The 20267-nt window shown below is 40.1% G+C and overlaps 2 protein-coding genes across 3 annotated transcripts; one reads left to right on the top strand and one right to left on the bottom strand.

Moving 5' to 3' along the window:
• The first annotated feature begins 39 nt into the window (after positions 1–39).
• LOC113682337 (ATP-binding cassette sub-family C member 10) lies at positions 40–17054 on the top strand. Of its 2 annotated transcripts, XM_027199500.2 has the most exons (29): positions 40–1431; positions 1687–1776; positions 2639–2743; positions 3047–3163; positions 3270–3395; positions 3644–3729; positions 4163–4304; positions 4477–4657; positions 5197–5327; positions 5626–5718; positions 6021–6065; positions 6401–6505; positions 7017–7124; positions 7198–7642; positions 8205–8431; positions 9126–9248; positions 9369–9404; positions 9768–9940; positions 10123–10283; positions 10756–10869; positions 11388–11545; positions 12233–12294; positions 13034–13091; positions 13881–14014; positions 14445–14523; positions 14956–15022; positions 15111–15208; positions 16080–16192; positions 16584–17054. In XM_027199500.2, exons 1-29 carry the CDS (start codon positions 172–174, stop codon positions 16726–16728), a joined length of 4782 nt encoding a protein of 1593 aa, XP_027055301.2. In that variant the 5' UTR covers positions 40–171; the 3' UTR covers positions 16729–17054. The 2 variants fall into 2 exon arrangements, with proteins under 2 accessions (XP_027055301.2, XP_089067458.1); XM_089211332.1 differs by lacking the exons at positions 40–1431; positions 1687–1776; positions 2639–2743 and having other exon boundaries at positions 3060–3163; positions 3254–3395.
• LOC113682338 (uncharacterized) lies at positions 16780–20241 on the bottom strand. Its single transcript, XM_089213696.1, has 6 exons — positions 20172–20241; positions 19522–19604; positions 19197–19317; positions 18803–18883; positions 18021–18142; positions 16780–17574 (listed from the first exon to the last, which is right to left on the bottom strand). Exons 1-6 carry the CDS (start codon positions 20239–20241, stop codon positions 17428–17430), a joined length of 624 nt encoding a protein of 207 aa, XP_089069822.1. The 3' UTR covers positions 16780–17427.
• Positions 20242–20267: the final 26 nt, after the last annotated feature.

Raw genomic sequence — 20267 nt, forward strand, 5'->3', positions numbered from 1 at the left:
TTGGAGTGAGTCATCCCTACACAGCGGTAAACTACTATTATAGTTTGATACGTGGTATGATAACTTCATCCATAATTTCACAACATGGCGGAGCGCCGGCAGAGAAGGAAAAGGAAACACAAAGGCAGAAGATCGTGCAGTGTCCGACACATCATTTATTAGCTGTGGAAAATGAAAAATTTGCAAGAATTCTGTGCACTTGGAAATGGAACTTCATTAATCGTGTGGAATACAAATGATTTTGGCTCTTGTTTCAAACTCCTATGCCTTGTGCTCCCAGCCAATATTTTCTTGATTTGTTCGAGCATATTCTTTTCTAGTGGAAAAAGGCAGCGACTTCAACTTCCGGAAAGTCGCCTTTACTTGTTCTCAAATCTGCAAATTCTAGTTTCTTTTTCGATATTTTTAGAGTCACTGATTGAAGTTTTGTGCTCATGGTTTGTTAATCATTATCATCCCCCGGTTTATCTTGTTACGAGTTCGCTTGTGGCAATAGCATGGATTTCAAACGCTGTCTGTGTGCGAAGAAACAGGGTGGTTATCCTCGTGAAGAAATGCTACGCTACAGTTCATATCATGTTTATAATTTTTGCATTTTTTATGACAACTTTACAGTTATATTCTGTCATTTTGAGCATCAAGAGACAAAGTTTTGATTCACTACTTGTTTATGAATATGGCACTATATGCAGATTTTCTCTGCAGATTATCTTTCTGCTGCTTCTTATACCACCAATTTGTGTAAACCGAGATTGGATTGGGTTGCATGTGGATTTCTCGTCGTCAGCTGCATCCACCGATATTCAGGGCAGCACAGAAAGAGATGCATTGCTGCGAAATGCGTCGAGAGGTACATTTTACAGTGGAACACAGTGTATCTCTGATGACCTTGGAGTTGCAGAGGAAAAAGCTAATATTTTATCTAAATTAACATTCTGGTGGGTGAGACCTATGATGAAAAAAGGTTCTAAGGGAAACCTTCAATATACAGAAGATCTGTTTTTACTACCTCAAAGTCTTTCGACCAAACGGCTAAGAATTCTTTTTTCAGCTAATTTTGATAGTTCAACTGAGGATCTTGATGCAAGGAATAAACTAGAAGACAGCTTTTCAAGTGAATCTGGTTATGGGGGTATTACATTTTCTCCAGGCACTATACAGAAGAGTGTTTCAGATCCAAATTTTAGACGATATTCCAATGTGAGAAGAATGACAAGTAATGGTAGCCATGCTAGCACAGAATTTTCTGAAAAGGAAGGTAATGGGTCAGGTCCTGAAGTAAGTAATCCACGATCTCTCTTAAGTGCTCTTCACCATTCATTTGGTCTGCAGTATTACTGCATTGGACTTCTGAAGTTAACAGGAGATGCTCTCAGCTTTGCAGGTCCGCTTTTGCTTCATGCACTGGTGTCTTTCATGGAAAATAGACAGGTTAGTCAATGCCCTAAGCTCAATGCTTTTCAAAGCTGCCATTTGATAGCCTAAAGTGATGAAATGGTTGCCAGAAAGGGAAATAGATGAGCACCTTGACATGAATAACAAGCAATAATCATTACTCAAAAGATAGTGGAGCAACACTTGAGCTGTAAGCGAACTATTGTAAATTATGTGCTTGTTTAGCTGCTTGCCATAATGATAATTTGGTATAATGTGACTATATCACTAACATCTGCCATTTTCTTCCAGGAACCAATGTCTCATGGTTATTATTATGCTGGTGGACTGTTCCTGACAACATTTTGTTCAGCTTTTATAAATTCACAGTTCAATTACTGGGTTAGTTGATATGTCATTGTTATTTCCGTGGTAAGAAAGAAATTCAAGAAAGCTGATTGACTTTGTAAGCCTTTAGAGATCTTCTTTTGTAAAATGAAGGCCACTTTTGAAATCTTCATCACATCGTTCCATGAATTTGTCACTTTTGTGTCTGCATTCAATCCTAGATGTAGGTGAAATCAGAGGGTTTCTATTGAAAGTTCTCCAAAATTTTATTGGATATTGAGAAATTACTCATAAGGGCATAGCTAGGGGAGTCCTGGAGTGCCCATGCTCTCCCCCCTCCCTCCCCCCCCCTTTGTCAGAATGGTTTTTTTGTTTTTTGTTTTTGTTTTTTTTTTTTGTTAGTAAACAACCTATGATATTCTGGTGACAAAAACTGGTGAGTACCCTCTGATTGACTCAGTGTGACCTTCTCCTTTAAAAACGCGGCTACCCCCCTGACTTGCATAATGTATATGTGTACATAATTTTTACTACATTGACCCTCTAACTCCCAAGATCTGATTGTTAATTCTCTCCTCTTGCTGCTACACAATTCCATGTAAACTAGATGTGAGAATTTGGTGTAAGATCAAGATAAAAACTTTAATTTTTGTGATAAGTTTTATTATTCTCATTAACCATTTGCTAGAAAATGTATAGATATCATAAGGAGAAATTACATCTTAGTCACTTCTGGGAGTTAACAACACTATAGTTATACTTACTACAAGTGAAGTTGACTTGCAACTGTTCACCATGGTTCTGCACAGTATGAAGCTGTGGGCACTTATGTTATGTTCTTTTTATTTCAAAGTAATTTTTGATAAATTTATTTGTTTGACAGATGATTATTTATTTGTTTTTGTGGTTTCCTTAGGTAAACAGAGTTGGCCTGAAAATCAGAGCTTCTGTTATTACTACAGTGTACAACAAAGCATTGTCTGTCAGCCTTACCACTTTGTCCGAGTTTACAACAGGAGAAGTATGATATTAAAATTTTGCATCTTTCCAATGGATCTCACATAATTAGCACTTAGTTTTTCTAGACACAGAGAGTATATAATGCATATTTTCTTTGAGATAAGTCGAAAGTTTTTCAACAATTCCATAAGAGGTAATATCAGGTGTGGATCCTCAGAGAGCTCAGAAACTCTTAATGGTGGCCAATTTACATTTTTAACTCAGTTAATAAAGCCAAATTATCTTTTAATAATGAAAAGCCAATTTTCAAAGAAAGGCTACTTTGTACTTTTAAAGTTTTGTTTTTTTTTTCAATATTCATCAGGTAGTGAACTTCATGAGTACAGATACAGATAGGGTGGTCAATTTTGCTCCAAGTTTTCACCAATTCTGGAGTTTGCCATTTCAGATTGGGGTATCACTGTATCTTCTCCACCAGCAGGTAAATGCATTTTGATCTTCATTTGAGAATGGAATTTTTTTTAACGTAAATCTTAGTCATGAAGCCTCCAAATAAACTTATATCATTCAGTGACTCTTTACCTTAGGTTGGTGTTTCTTTCTTGGCTGGCTTGGGCTTTGCCATTCTTTTGATACCCATCAACAGATGGTTGGCAGAGAAGATTCAGAAATTAAGCAAGGAAATGATGGCACAGAAGGACAGTAGAGTTAAGGTGGAGATCTCAAATAGACATTTTTTTAAGGGTTGAGAAATATGTATTGGGAGGTGCAGTGGTAGTACAATGAGGGTATATGTACTGGATTCTGGATCAAGAATTCCTGGTTTGAGTCCCAGCCATTGTGTTTTTGAGCAAGACACCTGAACCTTCCTTGCTTTATTAAACTATAGACTGAACAATAATCATTGCGAATGTTAATGTAATCTGTTGACCACAGAGATGTTTGCTTTCCATTTGGGTAGGTTATGAATGAAATTCTACAAGGGATAAGAGTGATAAAATTCTATGCCTGGGAGAAAAACTTTGAAGAGAAGATAGACAATTTAAGGTTTGTATGTTTTTCTGAAAACTTTTCAGGGAGTCCCTCAAAAAATTTCACCCACCACATAATAGGAAATGAAGATTTATTCCAACCTGATTTAGTTTTGCAAATCAGTAAGACCAAATCATGAATTTGTGGTGGGAGTGATTGTTACTTTCATGTAATTTAATCAGTTAGTAACTAGAAAGTTAATTTGCACTGTGAAAGTGTGCATCTTCTTTTTTTCCAGAGTAATTCACACATATGTGTGCTTAAGTTTCTTTTAAAACGTTTGCAATGATCATGGGGCATTGAATTGTTGAAATATAATGTTCTAAATGTGCTGTGTGAACAATTAGGTTTTTTAATATTTGTGGGGAGGATATTGTTTCATCTTCTATGATATTATATGATCATTCTGGAATATCAACTTGTATTAAAGCTTTGTATTTTTCCTTAGAGCTGCAGAATTGAAGAGTTTGAAAGGAAGGAAATACCTGGATGCTTGGTGTGTGTACTTTTGGGCAACAACACCAGTTATCATCTCCATACTGACTTTTACTACATATGCTCTGCTGGGAAATAAGCTCACTGCAGCTAAGGTGCATTGAACAATTCTCCAATACAATCTGTTATCAATTTTGTGCTGAAGACTTTGTACAGGAAAATGTGAGGAACTGCTAATGCAAGCATACTGTAAAGCTGTACCCTTGTATCCTTTGTATGTTGCTGTACCCAGTTAATTAAATTCCTGATGCATCATATTGTTGCCAGGTTTTTACAAGTGTGGCATTGTTCAACATGTTAATCTCTCCGCTGAATGCCTTCCCTTGGGTACTCAATGGATTGATGGAAGCCTGGGTATCAGTCAAAAGGATCCAGGCTTTTCTCTCTTTAGACAACCTGGACCTGACTGGTTACTACCAGCAGCCAAACCACTCAGACAAAGAGGATAGTAAGTGTTGATTGAACAAGTATTTTTTTGGGGGTTGAAGAAAAAAAAGAGAAATATGTTGGCTTAGTGATTTTCAGCCTCAATTAATGTGGTTTTGTCATTAACAGAGACACAAAGAAAATATAGGAGCTGGAGCTGGAAATTTTGTCATGCGGATTCCTTTAAACTCCTAAAGGTCACCAGGCATTTAGGCTAACTACATGCAGTCTGTTGCTACTACATGGGGGGATGTGGGGATATTTTATGGGGGAGGGAGGGGGGTGGGGTCTTCAGGAGGATTGAAAGAAAGGCACTTGTAAAGCAGCCTTTGCTTTGTTTGAAATCTTTTGTTTGGGGTATTTTTATCTAGTGTAACCCTAATCGATTTTCAATCCATCTTTAAAAACCGAAGTTAGCCTACTTTCAGTCAGCAGATTTAGTGGGTAGTTTTGGAACTTTTGTCTTGATGTACAAGTGTCTTTCTTATAGAGGAACTACATTGTATCTAAGTTTTGTCTTTTCTGTTTTTTGTTTTTTTTTTTCATTCCAATTTTTACTAGTGCCCAAGCCTCCTGAAGTATTGATACAGAACGGTCATTTTAGCTGGAAAAAACCTGAAGAACCTGGTGAAGAGGAGCCAGCTTTCACAACCGCTGGAGACCTAACGAATATTGATTTCTGCATAGAAACAGTAAGCAACACTTTCAGCAACTTTCAACTAATTATTGAGAGTAAACCAGGATTACATTGGTTTTAGTTGTTTCGTGTATGAGGGTGCGAAGGCAACAAATTTGCCACAGTGACAAAGCGTGAGTTCTATCAGCCTGAGCTCGTGGTAAGAGCGAGGAAACACGCGTGCCAGAAGGCAAATACGCGTGACATCTTGGGCGTGTTTGGCGTTTGTCGATCATTCGCGCCAGGCCTGATATAATTTAATCAATATTAAATCAACCTTTTAGTTTGTTGAGTTTTTCTTGATGTTTAACTAGGGCCAGCTAGTTGGGGTGATTGGTAAAGTGGGTTCAGGGAAGAGTTCTTTGTTATCCGCCGTCACGGCAGAAATGGACAAAAGGCTTGGAGAGGTATGCTATCTTTTTTGTAGCTTACGAGCATACCCTCATTATCAGCGCTGCAGGACGCGCGTTTCTCCGCCTCCATAGAGATTTGAGACGAGTCAGTAGGGGAGACGTATGCTGGGTGTCAAGCACTAATAATAATCAGCGCCAGAGCCCTTGCAGTCGTCTCGCCTGCTCGTGTTGCTCGTCACGAGGTGCCAAAAACAAGGGTCTGTTTGCTTGTCTTGAAATTACACTTGTCTTCTTAAGCTGTTTATCACTTACAGATTTCTGCTCGGCTTAGTTTCTGTTGTTTTTGTACAAAATAGGTTTTTGTCAAGAAACTTGAACGAGGCTTTGGTTTAGCTACCCAGGTAAGAGTGTCCGAAATAAAATGCTTACATATATTTTCTTAGAACCAGTAAGAAAATCAGTTCATGAAACTAAATTGCCTCCTTCACCGACGTAGCACTACTGTTTCTTCTAATAGAAACTTTCCGATCAAACTCCCTCTGGGCTTGTCAGTGATCAGTGGTATTTTTAAGTTTTTTATATAAAAATTCATTCAACATTCTCATGTTTTGGTTAACTGCAGTTGATTGTGTGGAGAAATTAGATCTAGTCTCTCTCAGGGGTCAAAGGGGGGGGGGGGGGCTTTACAGCTGTCGTGTTGGATTAAAATGGCGTATTTTTGTTGCTAATATTTAAGGAACCGTGGATTCAACATGGTACAGTGAAAGAAAACATCCTGTTTGGGAAACCTTTTGATGTTGAGAAGTATAGCGCAGTGATATACGCATGCGCTTTGTCGGAGGTAAGAATTATTTAACTTTGTTTTCTCTTGGGGGCGTTAAACGAGTTGTTGTGGCTTCAGTGAGAAAAAGGAGACCAACTCTTTCCTTCCATTCCCGTTTAACGGTGGAAATGGGTGCTGGTGATTGGTTACAGAGCCTGAAAAATTTCTGAGAAGGGGTGGGGGGGGGGGGTGGGAAATGACCAACGGACTAGCATTCCTTGTGCTCCTCCAAACAGCTTACTCTGTTGTAATAACAAGAAGGGAAATTAATCTTTCTCCTACTCTGTATGGTGGCAGGTTTTACCAAACTGATGATTTGTGCATGTAGGGAATCGTTATTGCATTATTTCAGATGAGTCCGTTTCCCTTCTGTGTCATTCAACTGTTGTTTTGATCGTTGAAATTTATCATCAATTGAAAGTGCTTCTTGTGATTTCGTGACCACTTCCTTTTATTTGCTTTGGGTTTTTACATTAATAGATCCTTTTAATTGAAATGTTGCCTTTCTTTTGTCTTAAATCCTTCAAAGGATCTTCAAATGCTCCCTTCGGGTGACGAGACGGAGATTGGTGAGAATGGCGTAACGCTGAGCGGGGGACAGAAGGCTCGTGTGGCTTTGGCAAGAGCTGTTTATCAGGTTGAAAGTCTTTGTGAATGTATCATAGAGACTTGATTTCGAAAATCCCAACATCTCTCAATTTTTCACTCAGGACAAAGAAGTCTATCTCCTCGACGATCCCCTGGCGGCAGTGGATGCGCATGTTGCCGCTCACCTCTTCCACCATTGCATCATGGGACTCCTACAGAATAAGACCAGAATACTTTGCACGCACCACACTCATTTCCTGTCTGCCGCTGACCTGGTGGTTGTTATGGACCACGGCTCGACTGCCTACACAGGGCCGCCCGAGGGAATACTTCACACCGAGAAAATAATGAAAAGCCTCGCAGGCAACCCTGCTGAGGGGAAAAAGCCAGAAACAAACAAAAATAAAGATTCAGAGGAGGTGGAAGGCGAGAACACTGATGAAGGTTTAGTAAAAGAAGAAGAGAAAGAAGTTGGCGTTGTCAAATTACATGTGTACAAATCTTACTGGCTGGCGATTGGTCATTGCTTGGCAACGAGTATTTTACTGTCGCTGTTTTTAATGCAGGGTAATGTAACTATTATTAATGGAGGCAAGAACAATTTTCAATAGAGTGTCGAAAGAATCTGGGAATGCATTGTTTATATTTTACTTTGCCCTGTAATTAGTCTAGAAAACTCGCACCACTTTCTCAACCAATCAGATGCAGAACTAAAACCATTGATGACTTGGTCGCCCGCGTTTTCCCGCGCTTTTGGCGCTTTTTTTACCTTGAGTTCTCATTGGTTCCTCGAAGTATTTTCCTTTCTTCGGATCGGCCATTGTAATTACTTTGGTTTTGGTTTTACAACAATTGATCGAAACGCGTTTTACTTGTATTCCGACTTTGTTTTTGAAGGAAACTGAAATTCGCTGGAAAACTGAAGCGCATTGATATTCTTTTTTGGCAAGTTTGGCTTACCTGCTTTGTAGCGTTCAGCAACTGATAACGTAATCTGTGCTTGGCAATAATGACAAGTTTTCCGCGTCGACTGTCAGTTGTTCGTTCTTTCTCGCTTGGTACCAGGAATGTATTGTCTCGAGTTTTGAACAACTCTCTTCATTTTTATTTACTGGTTATTCATTTTCAGCTTCTCGAAATGTAAGCGATTGGTGGTTGGCCTACTGGATTTCTCATTCCCGCGGAAACAGCACTGCAACACATCATCACGTGAACTTCTCATCAGCCAATTCCTTGAATCACTTGATTCCACGAGTGCTGACTGCTGACCAACTGGATTTGCCTCATGTTCACATAGTTAAGGATACCATTACATTTTATCTGGTGGTATATGGAGGACTTGCTGTCGCTAACACGGTACGGGTACTTGTCTTGACGCTTCCATTGTCTGACGCATCTGTGTGTATTTTGATGTACTCAATTAGTCAGCACGTTATAGCCATTTGGATCATAGAGAAAACATGATTTCCCTAAAAAGTACTGGTGAGAACTTTAGGCAAGAGATGGAAGAGGCAGTGCTTCTTGTAGTGATCGGTATTAGGAGGCTCTACCCACCTGGTGGGGGAAGGGGGGTTACGTATTTTAAGCTTTAAGTATATGAAAGGGTATGTTGCATGTTTATCAAAAATGGCGTTTGATATCCTCCTTTTATACCCTTCTTTGACGTCATCCCAAGGTTTTGTGATTAAGTTTAAGAAAAGGGTTACTGTTTCCGATGTCACGTTTGATCGTTAACCTACCATCGCGGCGGAGAGTCTGGCGGAAGGACGCTACTAACTCTAGGTGCAGGTAGGAGAAAGACATCATAAGGCAGCTTTGAAATCTTCCATCAGTTTTCTTGTCGTGAAATTCTTTACTGATGACTTAGCGATCGAACTTGAGGGATCAAAATTAAAATTGAAGAGTCTTGTAGATTCTTGAAAATTCTCCTTACAGCGCGGAAGCAAATCACGTCCTTTTTATTTGTTTATTCAGGACGCGTTATAAACAACATCGCTTTGCTGCAACTTTCTTGCTTCGGCCTCAAAGATATTCTCTTTTTTTTTCGTAGATTTTCACTCTGTTCCGAGCTTTCCTGTTTGCATATGGAGGCATCTGCGCCGCCAAGGTTCTTCATGCGCGATTGTTAAATAGCATTTTGTCTGCTCCTGTCTCATTCTTTGACGTCACTCCGGTAAGTTGTTCACAAGAGAAGATAAGTCACTGGTAGTTTATTTAAAGTCAAATACGCAGGAAGTGGTTTCCCAATCTCATGATATAAGTATTTAACAAGCTTTACCCTTCATGTTACCAGATTGGACGTATCGTCAATCGGTTTTCCTCGGACATAGTAAGTATTCTTGTTAATTTATTTTATTTGTGTGCAGTGCTGTGTCATAGTGAGTTAAAACTTTGGTTCTAAAACGGAATCTGACGAAGAATTTTCGCGACCTTCCTCATGAGTTTATATTTCCGTAAAATGCTGCTCAGTCTCGTTGTTGTGTCAGCCATTCCCTCTAGTTCCTCGAACAAGGGAATTACCGAGTAGGTCTAACACAGCTTTCCTCTGCAGAAATTTCACTTCCCAACCACGACAATACAAATACAACAGACAGGATCCAGCTGACCACAAAGTCGAAGTTTCGTTAGTTTCTCATCGCTTTCGATGTGTGTGTGAATGATTTTTTTTTGTTTTTTGTTTTTTTTTTTTCAGTACTCTATCGATGATAGCCTGCCTTTTATACTCAACATTTTTCTGGCCCAGGCCTTTGGCGTGGCCGGCACTGTGGTGATCACGTGTTATGGTTTACCGTGGTTTGTTCTCGTTCTAGTTCCTCTCGTCCTTGTGTACTACTTTATTCAGAATTACTACCGGAGAACATCTAGGTAATTAGAACTTCCGGTTAACGCTTTTAAAGAAAAAAAAACATTTCTATTTGTGACCATCATCGAATCATAAGGGCTTTGTGACAACCAATCGCAACTCTTCACATAGGTCAACTGAGTCCAACTAGACTACAATCATTTGTCAGTTATACGAACTTAAATTAGTTCTTTCTTATCCGTAGAGAGTTAAAGCGTCTTATGAGTGTAACGTTGTCGCCGATTTACGCACACTTTTCGGAGACTCTAACAGGACTGGCCACCATTCGGGCACTGAGAGATGAGGCAAGATTCAAACAAGAGAATGAATTCAGACTGGAAACCAACCAACGGGCGAACTTCTGTGGTAAGCTAAGATGCACCGTGTATCTTTAAGTCGTTGAGTTGTATTAAAAAAGAACCAAGTAATTTGAAGGAACAAAATTGATTCTGGTAATAACTCATTCATTGTAAAAATAGTTAGAGAAAAAGGCAGTGGAAAAGCCTTCGGGTAGGAGGGGAGAAAGGTCTTTGAAAAGTTGTAAGGCGGAGGGAGTTGATTTCCAAAAAATTCACGAATGAAAGTTCTCTAGGCGAAATTTCTAGCATTCTTTGTGGCGGATAAAAGCATTTGGACGTTTGGAAGGTCATGCATGAATTTTTGCGCGAGGTGTCCCTGCATTGTGTAGCAACAGGGAGCGCTAGTGTACATGGGAAAATTATCACATATACATCACTAAAACCTGTCTTGTAACCAACGTAAGTAGAAGAATACTTCTATGTGATACAAGAGAGCATTAGTTGGACTTCTTCTAATTGTATTATCTCTCATTTTTCAGCACTTGTTGCATCGCAGTGGCTCGGGCTTTTCTTGCAGTTCATTGGCGTTGCCATGGTAACCGCAGTAGCATTCATTGCCGTGCTGGAACACCATTTTAGCACTGTAGATCCGGGTATGTTAATGAATAAATTTCGATGCTTTCAATTCCGGTGCAAACTAAGAGACATCACCCTTAATTTCCGTGGTATGCAACTGTTTATTTTTAAGATATTGGGTTATTAAAAACAAGTTTTTTAAATCAGACTCAGGAGATACCAAAATCGAGTTCACTACTTGACATTATTATCTCTAATGCCCCATTCACACCAAAGCTTAAACATGTTTAAAAGTTGTTTTGTTAAACACAGTTTAATTTTTTTTTTCTTCATAGAAACTATTTAACCGAATATTTTTGACTTGAATGTAGCACATTGGAAATGCAAGTTAGCAAGTACTTGAATCCAATGGAAAATCAAGTTTTTCAGTTCTCTGTTTATAATTTTCATTCAATGAAAACCAGTTTAACAAAACATGTTTTGCTGGTGTGAACGGGGTATAAGCTACATTCAACACAAATTTGCCAACAAAACGCTACAACTTGTACTAGTAAGACCCGAATGGAAACGACAAAGTTCTGTGTTTTCCGCACAGGTCTAGTTGGCTTAGCTATCTCTTACGCACTCTCAGTGACGGACCGGCTGTCAGGTATGGTAACGTCTTTCACGGAGACAGAAAAACAGATGGTGAGCGTGGAGAGAGCTGTTCAATACATCGAGGATGTACCGCCTGAAGTTAGCAGTCAAGACACGGTACTTATTAACTTCCAGTAATAGGTAGAATAAGAAAGAAGGTAAATTTTTAGTTCGGTAGTGAAGTAGAGAAAGATGTCTTTTTGTCATGTCTCGAGCCTGGAATAAAGAAAACAGTTCAGAGTCCCCATGAGAAGCAAGACTTTCGGATTCCGTGCTCTGATGCTCTACCACTGAGCCATAGACATTTTTTGGTGAGCTTGGCCATTACGAGGTTTCTTACGAGACACGCTTCCTGCCTATTGCAGGATCAGCAATGTCGAAAACGTTATGTGCGTAAATAGATTAAGAAAGATGGTGAATTTTAAGCTCGGTAGGTTACTAAAGAAAGATATCCTTGTCTTGTCACGAGCGTGGGTTTAAGAAAAATTCTGAGTCCCCTTGAGGAATCGAACCTTAGACTCTTGGATTCCAACGAAAAAGGAAATTAGTAAGGGAAAACTTTACAACCGCGCAATCTGCGCAGTATTGTTTATCTTTTTCTTGTTCAACAGCTTTATCTGAGAGAGAGGGAAAGGCGTATCTCTAGAGACTCATTGGTTAGAAAGATATCTTCCCGCCTTTATTATCTTACTTATTACCGTTTTTTTTTTCGGTTCTTGACACTGAGGGGACATATAAAAAAGAAGTTGGCCTTTCATTAGGTTAGTTTCAACTCAGTGCGACTACTCTTCTCGGTTTTTGCAGGTCCCCAACTCGTGGCCTTCTCGCGGCCAGCTCACTTTCCGGAATGTCAGCTTAGTTTATCGGTAAGTTAGGTTGTTTGGAGTCACGTGGTGACTGGGGAACTCATCCGTCTTGCGCGAATGCTTGGTGTTTTACAGTGCTTGCGCTCAGGGGAACAATTCTGCAAGGACACAGCGGCAAAATGAGTGCGTATGCTTGTAACACTCGAGAAATTTCACGCGCGCAAAGGAATGGGAACGACTATTTCTTTTGTAAAACTATGAAGGCACTTTTAAAATTCCCATCGCTCGTTTTCGTTTTGCGGGGATAAGCTCAAACTAAAACAGATAATGTTGCCGTTTCAGGAAAGTGTCTATCGAACCTCCTTTGTCACACATTTCACACATCTTGCTGGAATTACTAAACGCTCCTCCAAAGCGCTAAATCCGCCGAGCATGCGCACTCGTTTTACCACTGAGTCTGCTGCAAGTGAAGACCAATACAGTAAGTGCGGGAAAGTATGTAACTCGTATAACGCATGGGAAAACGTGTCAGCGATTACAAGAGAGGGAAAAGTGCAGGAGAGCAATCTTTTTTTTTCATTTTTTTTAAATCTTGCGTGGATGCAATTGCGCTAAATTTACCTTGAAATATGGATCAGTGCGGCCGCAAAAATCGTTGGAACAATATGTCGGATTAAGAAAAACTGCGAATTTATCGTATACATCAGTTCGAATACAATCCTAACTGACCTAAGGATCAAAACTACCTGTCATGGCAGAATACCACTTATTTGTTTAATGCCAAGTTTTTTCTTTATAGACCAGGTTTGCCTCAAGCACTTCGCGGGGTATCATTCTCAACAACTGCCGGGGAAAAGGTAACATTAACCCCATAATGTCCTTACGTTATCCCGCAAACAGGAAACGAGATTACTCAAACTTATCAGGTAGAAGTTGTTTCCTGGAACTAACAAATTCTCGTAACTAATTTAAAAGGAAATATTTAGCAGGTAGAGGAGATAAGTAACAGGGAGTTTAAGGATTAACGACCATTGCGGGAAAGGTGCTTTAAGTCATGTTCTACTTGAGAATGTTAATGAAACTGCCTTTAAAAAGAAATTCAATGTGACAAGCGGAATCGATCTCTTGGCACTTAGGTGTTTATGTCAGCTTAGGAACAGGCCCTTTAGTCGAGGATGGGGCTACAGGGAAAGTGGGGGAGCAAAGGAACGTGCGGGTGAGAACTTCGTCGCTCACCTCTCCCCTCACCCTTCCCCCCCTCCCCGCTGGCCGCTTTACCGGCACCTATCTTTGCTCGGCCTTCTCACCGGAACCTTTTCAGAGGGTACGCTTGTGAAAGAAGTTTGCTTGTCACGTCTTCCTATAAAAAAAAGACCTAATGTCTGTCACTTTGTTGAAATATGTTCCTGTTAGAAAATTTAATTTGTAGTTTTGGGTACACAACATAAAAGAGGATGGTATGCTATCAGAAATTTTTTGTCTGGCTTTATTGCATTACTGATGTGAGTGAAATGATTCTGCTCTGTGTGCGCAAATATTTCGCCCCCACAGAAAAACTTTTTTCAACTCTCATAAAACTATTTAGTATGAAAAGATTCCCACAACTTCCAGTTTTCGCCTATTGTTTTGTTTGTTTGATTGTGCAGCTTGGCATTGTTGGTCGAACAGGCTCTGGTAAATCAAGCCTCTTTCAAGTTCTGTTTCGAATGATTAACAGCTACCAGGGGGCTGTGTTAATTGATGGCATCAATATAGCCTCTGTACCGCTGGATATTCTCAGGTTGGTTTTACTGTGTGACCAGCTCGGTGAGGAATAGGTCGTGTCCACGTGAGGGTATCACACATTAAATAATTTATCAAAAGAATTTTTAGTGTGTAACGCGGGTAAACTGGTGTGAGAAGAAAAAAAATAGCTTTCAATCCCTCTCCTCCCTAAGCTATTTATTCAGGCTAGCAGCAGTGCGTAAGGCCTAAATTAACGTTACCTGCGCTGGACTAGCATCCCCTTTAGAATAGGATGGGTACATGAATATACTCACAATTCTCACAGTCGCTTTATGCTACGGAATCTGGAAAAGGAGCCCCTGGGTGAGGCCCAGAACCCTTGGGAGAGACCTAGAGTCCTCGGGCTTCAAAGCGGGCTTTGCCATTTTTTGTCCATGTTTGCAATAGTGGTACGAGATGTCTGAAGTCTCTTGTTTTTGTTTTAGATCTCGACTGGCCATCATTCCTCAGGATGCTTTCCTTTTTAGTGGAGCAGTGCGGGACAATCTTGACCCGTGGAAAAGAGTAAGTGCTGTTTGTATACATTATTATTGTTACTCAAGGGAGACAAGTTTATATTTGCGTTCAACGTTAGGAAACTGCATACCATTCGCATCGCTTCTTTCTGGCTGCTGTGCGATGTAGGCGCCATCTTGGACTGGCTGGCTACTTGCTTCGATTTCATGCGAAGCTTTAATCCCGCTGTCCAAATGTGGTCTCGAAGGTTGACTCGCTTCGGTCCTGGATGACATGGGAAGATATGGTTGCAAACTGCAACCATTCGATCGAACAAAATAAGTTACTACAAATCAGAACTTTTCGAAGGTTTTATCGTACACTGGATTTTTCAAGCCGAGACAAAAATATACATTCCTAAGCTAGATCAAACGTACTTGTCAAATTCATAATTATTACTAGCCGATAGAAGTTTCTTAGTATTACTTCCTTTTCTTTAAGTGTTGCGAGGCTGAACTGTGGACGATTTTAGAACGTTGTCACCTGCTTCAAGCCGTACAAGACCTCGGTAAGCTTAATTGTTAAGCTCCCATTAGAGCACAATTATCAACACCAGCATTTTTCATGTGATTAATTTAAAGTGTTTTTATTCGTAGGTGGTTTGGATGCTGACGTTGGTGAACGTGGGCGACATTTTTCAGTTGGTCAGCGGCAGCTGGTGTGTCTAGCAAGAGCCCTTTTGACGAGAGTCAAGGTGATTATTGACAGTTTGCTAATTACGGGCTAATGCTATAAAATATTCAGTCTTTCAAACATATTAAACGTACCTGTTCCAGGGAGACGTGATGGTGTTATGGTAAGTGCGTTGGACTCCAGAAGGAGAGGTCAGGGTTTAAAACATGACCGGTTCTTTGGCAAATCACTACTTTTACGCTGCCTCTGCTCACCCAGGAGTACAAATGGGTGCTGGCAAATTGTCAGGGAAGCTTTATGGTGCGCTGGGGGTAACCTTGCGATATACCAGTGTCCCATCCAGGGGGGAGTAGTGATACTCCTGGTGGCCTCATGCTACATGGAAACTGGGAAACTGGGATAAACTCCGGCTGAATGGGCCAATAGGCTTATGTTCAGACTTAGCTTTACGTGTTCCAGGCACATAGTTAGTGGAAAGCATTGCCACTATAGCTCCAAGAAAGAAAAGAGGTTATGAAGGCGTTGCAAACGCATTGAACAGGATGAAAATGTTCCTTTTGAATAGAAGGGTTTATATTAACTTAAGCTTTATAACTCCATTGTTACGGAACTTTCTGTTGAGAGAGGAAGGCTGAAATGAATATGTCTTCAAAATTCTGCTCGTAGTAAAAATAACCGCCCCCACCCCTACATGTATGCATCCTTACCTTGGGATGCACACATTCCTTTAATTTGTAAGAGTGACTGGCCTTTAATTTCTCCTTACATTATCTTCAGCGATTTTAATGTAAAGGGCATGAAAATGAATGAAATGATTTTAAGAAAGGAAAACAGACTTCCTTTTCCGTTATCGAAAATCGAGAATAACTTCACGGGAATCAACATATCCCTGCAAACGGCCTGACTTTGCTTTTCTTGTTTACATGTGCCAGGTTTTGTGCATCGATGAAGCGACGGCGAGCGTGGACCTTGAAACAGACAAGCTAATCCAGAGGACGATTAAAAGTGAATTTAAAGAAAGCACTGTCTTAACAATTGCGCACAGGTTAGAAATGTCATTTTTATCGGCCACGGCATAATATTAACTGCACTTGGAGGTTTTAATCTCGGTGAATTTCCTTTTTCTATGCTGCAAAAATATTTTGTTTTTCAACCAAAGAAATACTAACTTTAATCGTTTTTTTTAAAAAATCCTTTATGGCAATTTAGAAGAAAAGTAATGGCAACTTCGTTCGTAAGCTCTCGGAGGGAAGAAAGGAGAGCGAGAACCTAGGAACGAGTTGAAAATCACAACTCGTACTTTGACTCAAAGCGCTCAAAACAATCCTCACGTCTGGAAATAGGAGAAGTTATGATGAAATCCCTCGCCCTGAAGGCTCCTTTTAAAGGGGAGTCCACCGAAAGGCAATGATCTGATGTCTCTTTCTATCTTGCAGGCTAGACACTATTATGGACAGTGACCGTGTTCTAGTGATGGATCGGGGGACTGTGGTCGAATGCGACACCCCAGGGGCGCTTCTTGAAAACAAGCATTCCTTCTTTTATGGTCTTGTTCACAGCACTAGAACCAAGGACAACTGATTCACCAACGAGAAGAAATTTCACAGTAACTTTCAGCTACAGTCATCTCAGGGATGTGCAGTTTTTAATTGTGTATATCACGTGTTTACGGAGTCGTAAGTGTAACTCCAGCCTTCCAATTGAGAGGGACTCCTCTCCATCTCCAACTAGAATCGCACCCTGTGGGTGTGTCACTGTCATTTTACCCTGGTACCTTCTGTGCTGGCTAGTAATTTGGGATTGTTCCGCAATGGATGAACAAATCAAATGTTTTTTTACCTTTGCCCTTTATTATTATATTTTCTTTTGGAGTCGAACATAATATACGAATATTTGGGGTGCTATTTTATTTATTTGTTCTGGCTTATCTGTTGTTTCATCGCTCCATAAGAGCCTAGGTTGGTCAATTCACGATTTTCCCTTTCTAGAAAATTGTCTAGTTTGGTTCGTTTTCCTCAAATCAGCGGACAAACGTCGAGCATGCGCAAGGGGATCAATTTTGGCCAGTCGCGTGCGCGCGCCCAATTCCTGCGCAAAATTTCAGAAGTAAACTTAGGAAACATTCCTATTCCCAGTAAAAAATAACGACCAAATACGAACGCGTTTGACTGCTGTGTTGCAGACTGAACTAAACTCAACATTTAATAAGGAGTGGGTTGTTTCGAAAAAACTTCACGAGGATTGTAGCTAACTTCGAGCGTGACGTCTCCTCAAGTTTAACTACCCAGATCCATTAGTAGCTTGTTGTTTTTTCGCTTCCTCGTATTGCGGTGTCTTCTTGACAAAACCTCTTTCGATCAAACTGTAAGCCATGTCTATTACGCTTTTCTTGAAATCCTCAAACTGCATACCGAAATGGTCCTTTATCTGAACAAACAAACAAAAAAAAGCAAGAGTTTAGCGTTTTAAAAATTACCTGGAGCAGGCTTAAATTCTACGTTGTCTCAACCATCCCTAGAACGCCCGTTGAGATTAGAGCTCTTTTTGATTAAGTGTCATGAGAGCAAAACCAAAGGAATTACAACAGATAATCAGAAAGAGAAGGAAAATAGTTTTAAGAGCCGATATGGACTTAAAGTAAAACAATCAAACTGCTTCGAGCGCGGGAAAAAACGCGGGCGATCAAATCGTGTTGAGAGGTTGGTGCGAGGTTTCTTGACCAATCACAGAGGGTAGTACAGAAAAACCTATGCAATCTCAGTTTAGTTTTGATACTCCAATAAAAATTGTTCTATACCACAGAACAACGATCCCAAGATTGTGATATCCTTTTTAATTATTAATCAATTATTTATTAATTATGAGTGAATTACCTTCGAGTTATCTAACTTGATGTCTTTGTTAAGAAAAGGTAAAATAAACTTCAACGTGCCATCAAACCACGAGGCGATTTTTATCATGACCTTTGGAGCCACTGTGGTAGGAACTTTATAACCTACAAGAATGGAAGAAACTTTTCTTCTTTATGTTGACTTATCTCATAAACATCTTACGTTACATAAATAGGCGCATTTCGATTAAGTGTCGCAAAGCCTAAGCTGAGTAATCTCGGCACCAAATCCGCACTTTAGGGAAAATGTCATAAAGAGCTAATGAGAACTCAAGGTGAAAACTATTTCAACCACGTTTTAACCCTTTATACTCTAAAATCTCTATTTATCTCTCATTTCTATCTACAAACATTACGCTATCGACATTGCTGATCCTAGCAGTATGCAAGACGCGTGTCATATGAACTTCGTAAAAGACCTCGCCCACCGTGGAGTCTCTGTGGCTCAGTGGTTAGAGCATCGGAGCGCGGAATCCGAAAGTCTGAGGTTCGATTCCTCATGGGGACTCAGAATTTTTTCTTTGTCCCACGCTCGTGACAAGACGAAAAAAACATATTTCTCTATCTCTATGTATATTCTCCATACTGTTCTCCGTGCATTTGCTAAGGTTATCAGAGAGATGACTTGTTTCACAATCAAGAGCTTGGTGATCATCTCCATTACTCTTGTAACCTTTATGTGTGATTCATGAGTGATATTGTAAGGAGAAATCAGATGCTGGTCACACTAGGGGGTCAAGGAATTTAAGTGTACAAGAACCTTACCGAGAGGTCTGAATTCTTCATGAAGCAGCCGTGCCATATCATCCATCCAGTAACAGTCCGTGATGGCGAGGTATCTGTTACCTGTTAAGACAAAAAAAAGAGGAGTACAAAGTGTTTATATTAAATCAGTCATACGGTTTGCAAAGTGAAGGGTCCAAAGTTGGTCGAGCGCATTGAGATGCGACTTTGGGAAACACTCGGTTCCAGACCTTTGGCCATATTAAAGGGGAAAAAGTCTCAATCGAAATACGTGGTTGCTCTATACGAAAACCAATAAGTTTGCTAGGTTGTCTCCTTGTGTTTTCTCCGCATTCTACCCTTATTGAGATGAAAACAGAGTCAAGAAGCCTGTGCAGTAATTTGTAATCTGTTCCTATGCCAAAGGAAATATTACCAGCTGCTTTAGGTGACGTCATGGCAATAATATGAGCTCTAGCGCAATCTCTGACATCAATCACTCCAAACATCATTTTAGGAACCATTGGCATTTCTCGCTGAAGAAAACGCCTGTGAAGCTAAAAAAAGATTATTGGTTACTTCAATCGTTATTACAGGCTGTGATAGCTGGTAATTATGTCCGAGCCGTTAATTATGTTTTGACAAACACACAATTTTGCAACTCATTGTCTATCACGGAATAGACAGCGAGTAGCGTAGCCAATCAGATTACAACCTTTCTCATTGGACGCCAGTAGATTTATACTGAAATATACATTTACCTCGGTGCTTGTGCAATAAGAGCCTAACACAGGGCCAACAATAAACCAAGGATTGATGGTACAAAGCTCAAACTTCTCATCATCTGTCAGTAAGAACGAGAAAACACGACGTGTTAAAGTCCCGTAGAGCTTGGAAGGCGGATACGTTTAATTTGGGCTAGACATGTGGTCTGATAGCTTACATCGAAGAATTACGTCATTTCATTTTAAGAAAATTATGTGGTTCTTCGACAGGTTTGTCAGAGCTGGTAATGAAATTACCATCAGGGGAAGAGTCTAAGTTCTATTCTCATCGGGCAAGATACAAATACTCGCTGCTATACTAGCAAGAACAGTTTCAAAGTGTACAGGCAAACCACCACGGAATTCCTTAAGGGTAGCCGTGACAGACTTACATCCCATGCGGGGGAAAAGCAACACTATCAGTCGCTTCATGCAATGGGACCAGAATAACCTGCAAAACCAGTTTTCGCTTAGTTCATGTTTCAAAGAATCAAACACCGGGTTTAAAAAGAAAAATGTGTGTCATATACACTTTAAGTCTACGAGACTCAACCCGTGATAGCTTGGTCCTGATTCTCCTGAAATTGCATGACTTAGTTTCGTTGAAATAATGAAAGCTTTTTTTAAAAAAGTCAATAATTTGTAACCTGGCAACTTCTCCACTAGTTCCCAGGCGGCCTTTTCCGCACGCTTCTTGCTCTTCCGGCATACCAACATGATCTCGAGACCGAAATTACGATTAT

Source organism: Pocillopora damicornis, chromosome 7 (genome assembly GCF_964200805.1).
Source record: "Pocillopora damicornis chromosome 7, jaPocDami1.2, whole genome shotgun sequence".
Taxonomy (NCBI): Eukaryota; Metazoa; Cnidaria; class Anthozoa; order Scleractinia; family Pocilloporidae; genus Pocillopora; species Pocillopora damicornis.

Excerpts from the sequence above, each read along its gene's own strand:
- LOC113682337 (XM_027199500.2), top strand. The coding sequence starts at position 172 with ATGAAAAATTTGCAAGAATTCTGTGCACTTGGAAATGGAACTTCATTA. Across the intron at positions 6,506-7,016 it reads ACGCATGCGCTTTGTCGGAG|GATCTTCAAATGCTCCCTTC; the intron begins GTAAGAATTATT and ends AATCCTTCAAAG. Across the intron at positions 11,546-12,232 it reads AAGTTAGCAGTCAAGACACG|GTCCCCAACTCGTGGCCTTC; the intron begins GTACTTATTAAC and ends CGGTTTTTGCAG.
- LOC113682338 (XM_089213696.1), bottom strand. The coding sequence starts at position 20,241 with ATGTTGGTATGCCGGAAGAGCAAGAAGCGTGCGGAAAAGGCCGCCTGG. Across the intron at positions 19,605-20,171 it reads ACTAGTGGAGAAGTTGCCAG|ATGATGAGAAGTTTGAGCTT; the intron begins GTTACAAATTAT and ends TCTTACTGACAG. Across the intron at positions 18,884-19,196 it reads GACGTCACCTAAAGCAGCTG|GTAACAGATACCTCGCCATC; the intron begins GTAATATTTCCT and ends TTGTCTTAACAG.